General features: G+C 40.8%; 1 protein-coding gene across 3 annotated transcripts in view; it reads left to right on the plus strand.

The window, feature by feature from the left end:
* The window catches only part of LOC311232986 (serum response factor-like), a 162,548-nt gene extending 153,671 nt beyond the window's left edge, over positions 1-8,877 (plus strand). For 2 of the 3 annotated variants that reach the window (XM_084319832.1, XM_084319834.1), the window contains 2 exons: positions 3,102-3,175; positions 7,291-8,877. In XM_084319832.1, coding sequence (XP_084175958.1) covers positions 3,102-3,175; positions 7,291-7,383 — 167 coding nt within the window. In that variant the 3' untranslated portion in view covers positions 7,384-8,877. Of the gene's footprint in view, positions 1-3,101; positions 3,201-7,290 lie in introns of all 3 variants that reach the window. The other variant, XM_084319833.1, reaches the window with a different exon arrangement.
* The last annotated feature ends 3,304 nt before the right edge of the window (positions 8,878-12,181 follow it).

The raw sequence follows: 12,181 nt of genomic DNA on the forward strand, positions 1-12,181 counted from the left end.
GGTTTGCTGGCTGGTTTTGGGGTTCCTTGCGTGGATCGCTCGCTGCTGTGTTCCGGAGGGTCCCGGTGTCATCTCGGACCGTCCCGGTCCTATGTGTCTTCTAATTTGGCCACTGTTGTGTCTGTCTGCTTGAGTGTTTGGAGTTGTGTCTCCTTTGGCGTGGCTGCGGGCCCTGGGGCGCGTGACCTGTCATTCCTCTGTAGAGTTTGGGCGTGGGGGCGTGGGATTCGCTGGTTTTCCTCATGGTGGCGGGGACACCGGGTGTTTGAGGGTATTTAAGTAGTTTCTTAACCTTAGAACACGTTAGGCAGTGTGTAAGTAGTTTCTTAACTTTAGAACAGGTGAGACATTGTTTAAGTGGTTTTCTAACCTTAGAACAGGTGAGGGTGTTGAAGTAGTTTCTTAAAGGGGACATGCATTGCTATTCCTTGCACTATTTGGGCAACTTTACACAATTCCTGTGAATCTATGGAAGACATCTGTAATTATAATCTTTTTTTTTTATTCATTGTTTTATATTTCTAATGAAGTACTCAAAAGCATAATTTTTCAGCCTCAGTGTGTAAATGCATTACAGTGTGTAAATGCTCCGACGAGGGAGAGAGAGAGAGAGAGAGATGCGTCGCAGACACACACGCAGTCAAGTTTGTGTGTAAATGCTCCGACGAGGGAGAGAGAGGAGAGATGCGTCCCCGACACACACGCAGTCAAGTTTGTGTGTAAATGCTCCGACGAGGGAGAGAGATGGCGCACACACATTTTTACACACACTTCTGCACGGTCCGCCGGTCTCTCTCTCTATCTCTCTCTCTCTCCGTCTCTCGCTCGCTTGTTCTCTGCCTCTGTCAAAACCCGTTTGAGGAAGTGTTGGGTTACACTATGCCAGGGGTGGCCAACCAGTCAGAGACTAAGAGCCACAAAAATGACTGTGGTACCACAAAGAGCCACACCATATACCAGCGTTTATCAAACCTTTTTTTTCAGTCACGGCACCCTTCATGTGTTTATAGGTCTCACCCTCTGGCCTCTGAAGTTGCTAATGTATTTTTTATTGCACGGTTGCAAAATTACAAAATCACTTTTAGCCATTTAAAAAAAAGAATGTTTATTTAAAAAATGTTAAAGGGGAACTATTTTACTATTTCTTTCACTATTTGGGCACTTTTACACAATTCCTGTGAGTTTATGGAACACCTGTAATTTTTCTTTTTTTTAATTCATTGTTTTGTATTTCTAATCAAGTACTCAAAAACAGCATTTTTCTACCTCAAGATCTTAAGCCGTTTTGAGCTGATGTGGCTGCTGGGTTGCAGCAGCCACATCAGCCTGATGCTACACAGCCACATTATTATGCAGCTGAGTCTCTCTGACATCACAAATCAGCACATTTTCAGATGACTCAGTTCAGTGAGGGTGAATATTGTGAGAGGAGAATTGGAAGAATGCGCCAATATGAGAATTGGAGACATAGATCATATTAATATAAGTCCACATAGCTAGGAAACAATGGTAAACACTGAAGAAGGCCATTTATAAGATAGTTCCCCTTTAAGCACATGTATAGTCAATTGGTCCTGTTGTTCAGCCTCACAGTGCTATTTGATAGTGAATGTGTTTATATGTCCCACCCTCTGGCCTCTGAAGTTGCTAATGTCTTTTTAATTTGGGCCTCACAGGGTTAACCTCTTAAGCCCGAGATATACAGTAAAAGTGTATATTTTCAGCATTACGTTTGTTTACCAATTATTTTAACTGCTATTAGTGAAATATAAGATTATAGAAATCTCAGGGAATTGAGTCGGAAACCGGCGCATATTGACAGGAGGAAGTGGCACAGCCAAAAGTGAGTGTAGTCTTTTGAAGGAAGAGACTCAGGGCTTTCGAATTTTGAAAAACTACCCTACCCAGCTCACACCAGCCCCTGTCAATCATCTGACTTCTGGATTTCCTTTTTTCTTTTTTGGGATTATCTCCCACAAACCTGAATGTTATTGCCATAAAACAGAACGCAGTTAGTTTCTCTACCTTTCTGTGAACGTCTTGCAAAAAACGGTGTTGCAATACGATGAAAAATGGTGGAGAAATGTACATTATAAAAAAGATGGCAGAATTCAGTACTGTATCTACAAAACCGTCTGTTTAATCATCTTCCCTTTATTCATTTGCTTAGATTTTTCAGGTCTGGTAAATTTTTAGCATGGTGTTATTCACAGTCAAAGATACATTTTATTTTTTAAATAGAATTGATATTCTCCTTTGGTTCATTACAATTTACTCAAGCCTAGTAACAGACACACTATTTCTGACACTGATCCATATATGTCCCTAGATTCAGATAACAAGAACATGCAAATGGGCATTTAAAAAAAATTGTAAATGTTTATTCTACGTCCTTATAGAATGAGTGACATAAAAAAATGAAAAAAAAAAATATTATAATTGTATTTTTTATTTATTATTATTTTTTATGGATGGAAGAGCCGCATATTGACAGGCAAAGAGCCGCATGCGGCTCGCGAGCCGCGGGTTGGCCACCCCTGCACTATGCGCTACATGCATAGAGGGGGCGTTACTGCAGGTCAGCTACTTGCTACATCGCATTGCGAGTCAAATCAGAACAGCTTAGTTGAGTGAGGGAAGATCTTGTGAACTCGAGACTAGACTGATGAGTCAATATGATAATTGCTAGGAATCAATGCTAAACACTGGAAAAGGCAATTTATAATGCATGGGACCTTTAACTATAGTAGTTTCCTCAGGTATAATTCTGGTGTATTCTTCATGTGTCTGGTTGGTTCAGGTATAATTCTGGTGTATTCTTCATGTGTCTGGTTGGTTCAGGTGTTCCTCAGGTATAACCCTGGTGTATTCTGCATGTGTCTGGTTGGTTCAGGTGTTCCTCAGGTATAATTCTGGTGTATTCTTCATGTGTCTGGTTGGTTCAGGTGTTCCTCAGGTATAATTCTGGTGTATTCTTCATGTGTCTGGTTGGTTCAGGTGTTCCTCAGGTATAATTCTGGTGTATTCTTCATGTGTCTGGTTGGTTCAGGTGTTCCTCAGGTATAACCCTGGTGTATTCTGCATGTGTCTGGTTGGTTCAGGTGTTCCTCAGGTGTTCCTCACAGCTCCTCCCGGCACGGTCCAGATCCCTGTCTCTGCGGTTCAGCTTCATCCAGTACGGCAAGACCTACGTTTTACAAGTGAATTATATCTCATATTCCCTCTGCAACCAGCATGTCACTCAGCACCACAGCATCCCAACACAGCATGTCACTCAGGCAGCACCAAAGCATCCCAACACAGCACTGCCTACTGCAAAAAAACTCCCAACTTAAGGCGAGACAGTACCCCCGAAATCGCCTTTTTGCTTTTTTTCGACGATATTGAGATTTTGTTATATTTTGCTTCCTTAACCCATTCAGTGCCATTCACGAGAATTCTCGTTTCTGGGCCTAAGTCGTTCAGTGCCATAAACGAAGATTCTCGTTTCTGGGTTGTTTTTCCTTTTTTTCGATTTTAATACCCTATTCAATGTCAGGGAGCTGTATTTTGCATGTAAAAGGCATATTGGGACTCCGAAGGTGCAGTACCGGCCGCATCCTACCAGGCGGCGGTATCGAGCACCATTTGAAACGTTGTGTCTTGGGCAGTGCGTTGATTATATGGGTCCGGGCGGACTTTTCTTTGTCGGACAAGTGTAGCGGTTATAACACTCGGATTGAGAAGAAACCATTACTCCCGATCCGTGTTCTGTGGTGGATTATGTTGGCGAAACGATGGACATCAATACTTGGAATGGCAATCAGATAATTGGAATATTCTTTTCGGGGTACATCCTAGTAGGGCTGTCTTAAATACTTCGAAGCTTCATTCGATGGGCATGGGATTCGAATATGAAAATAAAATTTGAATTAAAAGAAAAAGCTATTTTTTTCCAATTTTTTTATTTGTTTGATCAACTCTGCCTCTCTTTGTTAACTACAACAAGCAATGCTGTTTGTTATTTAAGATGAGGTCGGACTCGGCACTGACAGATTTGTGTTCATTGTGCTGCTTTTATAAAGCCTCAAATGACTGCTTACAATATTCCATGAAAGCAAAGTGTTTCGTTTGTCTAAGATTTAAAAAGGTTTAAACTTTACAGCACTGACAAAGTTGAACAAAGTGCTGTACAAGTCCCACAACATAATTTTTTTTAAATAAATAATAATGATGATAATAAAAAAATTATAAAAAAAAATGTATCTCGAAGCTACGAATTAAAATCGAATCTCGGCCCTGAAGCTTGGAGACTATGGAACACCTCTGTAATATATATATTTTTTTTATTCATTGTTTTGTATTTCTAATCACATAACTGGGATCTGTTTGCTCCAGTATCATCGCCCAACGGTAAGAGGAGGCTGCCGTGAGTTTCAGCGTTTTTGTTTATTATTATCGATGCAAACTGCTCTGATCTATATATCACCCATACTACATAAATCATTTAACGACGATCACGGAATTATAAACGACCCCCCCCCTCTATTCACCCGCGCATGATCAGTCATAACGTTTAGGACCATGTACAGTTGAAATTTTTAATATAGCGTGTATCGGCAACAAATGGCGTTTGATAATGTATATGCATTTATGCCTATATCTCATGTTCTAGGATTTACTGCAGAAAACGATAAAAACATATTTATATTCTAGACGGTATTTTTGTATGAATGTGTGAATGAAAAAGTAAAACGTTCCTACATCCTGAACGATAGATACCGTAATTCCTCTAATAGTAACCGGTATTCAATTAAAAACCGGGTCTATTAATGACCGGGTGCGCTGTTGAGCTAAGCAATTATAAGCCGGCCTCCTAATACAAGCCGGGTATATTTTGTTATTGTTGTTATATGCTGGCCTGGCTGTGCAGTAAATACCATATAATGGTATGGTGTTAATGTTTACCAAGAGAGTAAGCCTACCTCAGAATTGTATAAAACAAAGTTATTATTATTATTATTATACCAGTATTGTGATTGCACTATTATACTTTATTTTACTTTTTTTTACCACCTGTAATTGCACTGTTTACTACCGTATTTCATACAGTACTTGGTTTCAATAAATGAACCCAGTACATTTGACTGGGTTCAAACTGACACAAAATGTTGATTTATTCATTATGATCTGTTTGAAAATTAGAAATATAGGCCTCTCTCTTATACATGCCTCCTCCTAATACAAGCCTGGTATCCGCTACAGTTGAAACAAATACAAGCCGGGGTTACTATTAGAGGAATTACGGTAATCGATGTTGAATGGGCCATAGTAATGTCAATTTAGCAATACAATTTAAAAATGTATAGTCCTGCAAAGAAGATAAACATCTCCATAGGCTTAGACTGGTGGCAGTGATCAAACATCGATGGATATAAGCGTGGCAGAGAAAGTGTTAACACTTTCAGCGCCACGCCTGGTTTTCCGTTTTACCGCTTGAATGCCACCATCGGCGCCAATGTTAACGTTAATATCGCCTAATCTATGTTTTAAATTATGGCTATGTGTCTAATCTGCCCATCGCATTATCAAAGACTATTTTCCAGTCAGTGCTGTGAAGGCAGATTGTTTTTTTATCGCGTCGTTGCCGTTTCAGAGCAGTTAGAAAAGCCCCCGTTTTGATATAAAAAACAGCTCATTCTGGAGCATTCTATGAAAATCGTCTTTTAGTGGAATATTCCACAACGTTGATATTCGTCGGCCTTTTTATGAATCGTTTTCAAATAAACGCTAGATGATCAATATTATACGTGCACGCACGCACATTACGGCCGCGCACTGATAATCGCTCCGTTGATTTCCTCACGGACTTTTACAGTGAAACCGAAAGAAGACATTTCACAAAACAGCTTATAACTTCATCAAACTTACTCTGATTATCCTACCACTGATAACATAGAGTCCTTACCTGACATCAGATGGTATCCAACTGGTATATTCCAATTCCTGATCACCATTCGAAAAAATCGATACGTGTATGGATCCAACGCGATACAGTAGAACTCCATGATCCGCGGGGATCTGAGGCTCCAGAATGAACTCTAGTAATCCCGGCTGGATCAGTGAACTGGAAAATGTGGAGTACCGGATTTTTTTCCCCATTCATTTTCATTGAGTCCATTCCAAAATCACTTATGTCATCTGGGAGACGACAGGGGGCGCTTTTTTCCACAGTGATCGCCGGCGCCCCTCGGCTATACTCGGGTAGGCTCGGGTGATGCAAACATTTTTCAGATCGCAAAAAAAAAATAATAATAATAATTCCGAGAAATCTCGTGAGTGGCATGCAACCACCTATAAAAAAACCAGAGAAATCTCGTGAGTGGCACTCAAAGTGTTAAAAGTACCGGATTCGGTACCCATCCCTAATAGTAGTATACATTTCCGTCTTCATATTTTTCGTGGATAGTAGTATACATTTCCATCTTCATATTTTTCGTGGATAGTAGTATACATTTCTGTCTTCATATTAAAAAAAATATATTATTTATATATAAATAATATTTTTTTTTAATATGAAGACAGAAATGTATACTATCCACGAAAAATATGAAGATGGAAATAATAATGGAAATAATATATATATATTAAAAGGGAAGGGCACTTGGGGCAAAAGGGCAGGGGCTCAAGCCCCCCTTCACTGCACGCCACTGTATACAGTAGGTGTAATGTACGTGTAGATTATGAATTGTAATAATTATGTGTTGTAGCAGTGGGCCGTGCAGAGGAAACACTGATGTCACCATATCTGGCTTCAGATGAGACGCATGCAACACAAAACAAAATGGCTTGAAAACTGCATGGAGATCTGTACTCAGGCTTTGGCTTCTGTTTGTGTTGTGATTTATTATGGGGGTTACGTGTAATTAACATTTGTTTTTGTGGGGAAGTAGTTTTTCTAAGAAATGTACATATACATAATGATATATTGACATATACATATGATATATCATGTGAGTGAGTGTGGTTTTGTTTTCTTCACAACGCACTGTTTGACTGGTGTTTTATGATTGATTTTAAAACATAAAATGTTCATTCTGTTATTGGGTTAAAGGTTGAATAGTTGAACCTTTGCATGTCAAAAGTTTTTCAACATTTAGAATTTTGAAGAAAATCCACTTCCGAACAATCAACCCAACCCTTGATGATAAGAAGGTGGATTTAGTTTTTAGTATAAATTAATACTGTTCTGTGTTCTTGATGGTGATTGGTTGCCAGCCCCATATGCTAATTAGTTGTGTTGTTTTCTAGATGGTGATTGGACAACAGCAGAGCGCCAGTAGCGGTAACTTGACAGAACTGCAGGTTGTGAACCTAGACTCGACTCACAACTCAAAAAACTGACTGACGCTCTAAACAGGCTGCCATTCTTTCTGAATGGAAGATGACGGTAACATCAGCACCAGAAGGAGCACCAGAAGGAGCAGCAGAATCAGCACCAGAAGGAGCACCAGCATCAGCACCAGAAGGAGCACCAGAATCAGCACCAGAATCAGCACCAGAAGGAGCATCAGCACCAGAATCAGCACCAGAAGGAGCACCAGCATCAGCACCAGAAGGAGCACCAGAATCAGCACCAGAATCAGCACCAGAAGGAGCACCAGAATCAGCACCAGAAGGAGCACCAGAATCAGCACCAGAAGGAGAAGCAGAATGGATTCTCGAACCAGATGCTGAAGCTGCCAAACGCTGCTCTTCCTTTTTGCCAACAACATTATTCTCATATCCCATATTTTGAATTTGTGAAATACAATACATAATGCACACAATACATAATACAAAATACATACAATACCTAATGTGCCTCCTGTCCCCCATTGATGCTGTCAGTCTGAACACAGACCCTATAGGCTCAGAGGCTCGGGACCTACAGGTGTCTGAGCCAGGAGAGACCAAGTGGAATGTGGGTGTGCGTGTATATACGTATATATATGCATAAAGATTCAGGAGGAACTAAGTTTATTAATCCTGTGGGGAAAGTATCCCTCAGCATTTGACCCCATCCCAAAAATAGACCACACGAAGGGGGGTGACTTGAAATTAATAGTAATAGTAATAAGCAGCCCTCCTGTTCAGAGATGGTTTATGCATACAACAACCACAGCTGATCTCTCTCCCTGGTTAGAAATAATGTGAGAATAAAGAATGGCTCACAAAGAGTTAAAATCCAGTGTTTTTGTTACAGAGTAAATGGGTCTTAATGTGACAGACGGACAGACAGCTCTATTTATTGATGCCTTCCTACCGGATTACACTTCACACCTCAGCATGTGGCTCTACATGGAAACATGCACACACACACACTCAAGGGCATAATGTGTGGACATCTATGTGAGGTAGACCTTTGTTACAATATGTTTTGGTATATATTTGCAGAAAGCGTAGAACTATATTGCAGGTTTTCACTGCCTCCTTCATTGGAACTTATTTTATATACCATAGATGGTGTTATTTGTGTGTGCGTGTGTGTGTGTGCTTTTATTATTATTATTGTTTTGTTTTTTATCTGTATAATTATGTGCACACACATACACACTACAGGTGCCTCACCGTTCACACCTCAGCCAAAGAGACATGTAGTTGTCTGAATGTTTAAGTGTGACTTTGTTTGTGCACAAGCATGTGTGTGTGTGTGTGTGTGTGTGTGTGTGTGTGTGTGTGTGTGTCTTTGTGTACCTGGGGTTTGTAAATGGGCAGGAAATGCATATTGACATAAAGAGACATTTGGAAATGTCTTTTTTTTTGTATTGAAACATTGTATTTTTATGTTAGTGTGCTGGCCTGTAGTTTTTTTTTGTATGTAGTTGTGTATTATATACATGGAACTGATTTTCATAATGAATTTAATTATTTACACATTATATAGAATATGTAAATTAATGTAATATATTATATTGATTTACTGTCAGTTTTTAGATATCTTTGGTCTGGATATTTCACTGCTCTCCATTGGTACATGCTTTGGGACATTCTGTGGGACATTCTCTGAGATTTACACAGGGGTGTAAAGTACTTGAGTAATTGTACTTTGTTACAATACGTAAGTACTGTTTTTGGGGATTTGTACTTTACTCGAGTATACTTGTACTTTTACTCAATTACATTTCAGAGAAAAAAAACATACTTTTTACTCCTTACATTTAAAATGCAGACCTACAAAGTACAAATCTCGCAGGTCCAACAATTTTAATTAGTATATTTGTTTCTCTGACCGAACTAACGTTAACGTTATTAATCCTGCGGCTGCACTTTATTTAAAAACAGCCAATCAAATCCCCATCAATGGAAAATGAACCTGCCCCTGATTGGTCCTTGTGCAAGACTAGAAAGCGGGGATCTTTGATTAAACACCTGCCATCAGACAGTCAGAATTATTTTTTTTACTTTAACTTTTAAAAGTAGAAACTGTTTTACTTTTACTCAAGTGTGTTTTTAGCCAGATACTCAGACTTTTACTTGAGTAAGACTTTGAGACACTACCCATACTTTCACTTAAGTATAATTTCTGGCTACTTTTTACACCCCTGGTCAGTTACATCAAGGAGTTGGTTGATATAGACCGGTTTCTTGTCCACGTCAGACTCGTCAAGGGGGCAAAGTGGAACCTGGTCAGAACAACGGGGCAGACTACAATATATTTACATTTGTTAGCCATGCTAGCGATATAAACAATCAATCCATGCCAAAGCTAGATATGTAAAAGGTGAAAGACTCACACTCACAGCCATGCTGATTTGGCTAAATGACTCCCAACTGTTTTTGTTTGAAACAACTTATAGTCAGGGGAGTGTCATGGTTTCTCCATAGAGCCCCATTATACTTTTTGTCACAGGAGCATCAAATCTGAGTTTTGCTAAAATGTTATGAGCAGTAGTGCAGAGAGAGTGATGAAATCCAAAGTAATTTAATTAATGAAAAAATGCAATCCTCAAAGGTAACAAACTAACAATACATCTGCATTGTAACCAACATGAAGAAAGGTCCACTGTTTAACCAGAGTTCAGCCATTTAATTTAATTTTTAACTTGATTTTTTATCCTGGTTCTGGTTCTCTATCATTTTACACCTGGAAGCTGCCCAGTACAACCACAGTCTGATGCTGTTGACCACTAGGAGCTGCCCAGTACAACCACAGCCTGACGCTGTTGACCACTAGGAGCTGCCCAGTACAACCACAGTCTGATGCTGTTGACCACTAGGAGCTGCCCAGTACAACCACAGTCTGACGCTGTTGACCACTAGGAGCTGCCCAGTATAACCACAGTCTGACGCTGTTGACCACTAGGAGCTGCCCAGTACAACCACAGTATGACACTGTTGACCACTAGGAGCTGCCCAGTATAACCACAGTCTGACACTGTTGACCACTAGGAGCTGCCCAGTACAACCACAGTATGACACTGTTGACCACTAGGAGCTGCCCAGTACAACCACAGTCTTGACACTGTTGACCACTAGGAGCTGCCCAGTACAACCACAGTATGACACTGTTGACCACTAGGAGCTGCCCAGTATAACCACAGTCTGACACTGTTGACCACTAGGAGCTGCCCAGTACAACCACAGTATGACACTGTTGACCACTAGGAGCTGCCCAGTACAACCACAGTCTTGACACTGTTGACCACTAGGAGCTGCCCAGTACAACCACAGTCTGACGCTGTTGACCACTAGGAGCTGCCCAGTACAACCACAGTCTGACACTGTTGACCACTAGGAGCTGCCCAGTACAACCACAGTCTTGACACTGTTGACCACTAGGAGCTGCCCAGTACAACCAGTCTGACGCTGTTGACCACTAGGAGCTGCCCAGTACAACCACAGTCTGACACTGTTGACCACTAGGAGCTGCCCAGTACAAACACAGTCTGACACTGTTGACCACTAGGAGCTCCACTGGAACAGATTGGGGTTAAGTGCCTTGCTTAAGGGCATTTCAGTGGTTGTAATTGAGGGACAGGAGAGCCTTAATCATTCACTTACCTGCTCCGATTTTTACTGCCGATCCGGTGGATCGAACCGTGACCTTCCTGTCACAAGCCTCCTCTTCTAACAGAACCGGTGACCTTCCTGTCACAAGCCTCCTCTTCTAACAGAACCGGTGACCTTCCTGTCACAAGCCTCCTCTTCTAACAGAACCGGTGACCTACCTGTCACAAGCCTCCTCTTCTAACCTTCAGACTAGCGCTGCTTCCATGATCCCAGCCATAATCATTGTGAACCTGTTGTCTTGCTGCATGGCCATCATACTTCTGTTCCTCTACAGTGATTTGGTGCTATTTTAAAGCTACAATCCAGTATGTATCTGTTAAACGTTGGATATATTTATATCTCCTTAAAGGAACCCTAGCCCTCTTTCCTACTTCCCAGTGATGCTATTTAATTTGGTAGAGTCCTTTATCAGCGCGATCCGTGCTGAAACATATTTTGGTAGAGTCCTTCAGAGCAGGTTTCAGGTACAGACTGAGACTTTTCATTAGCTTTGTGGCTAACTAGTATTGAGCAATAGCTGAGAGGCTGCGACAGGCCTCAGTGGACCGCATTTATAGAACCGCTTTTATCCAAAGCACTTTACAACTTCATTCACTCACACATTCATGAAGGCAACCATACAAGGTGCCGACCTGCTCATCAGGAGCAGTTAAGGGTTAATAAGTGTCTTGCTCAAGGGCACTTCAACATGCTGCCGGATCAGAACTGGGAACCTTTCTGATTACCAGATGACTGCTCTAACCCCTGAGCCACTATTTCCCCTCTCCATCAATCAACACCATTGTTGGTAAGTAGGGGCTAGGGGTCTCGCTCTTTAATTAAACTTTACTTTTGCCTGTCATACAGGTCTGTTATGACATTGTTTATAAACATTGCAATCAAGGCGACGGTGTTTCAATAGAGTACACCATACTACAATCTCTGATTGTGCCTTTAACGGTGTTTCAACAGAGTACACCATACTAGATTCAAGAGGTTTATTTGTCACATACATACCAGGGCATACAGTGAAATGCGGGTGGTCATGCCTGCATCGATTGTGCAATAATAAGATAGACATAAAAAAACAGGTAATAAGAAGACATAAGATGTGCATGATAAAATAGACATGTTAAATTCCTGAGAAGGCACTGGTTCTTATGTACACTAC

The sequence above is a fragment of the Notolepis coatsorum genome, assembly GCF_963971535.1.
Source record: "Notolepis coatsorum genome assembly, chromosome: 8".
Classification (NCBI taxonomy): Eukaryota; Metazoa; Chordata; class Actinopteri; order Aulopiformes; family Paralepididae; genus Notolepis; species Notolepis coatsorum.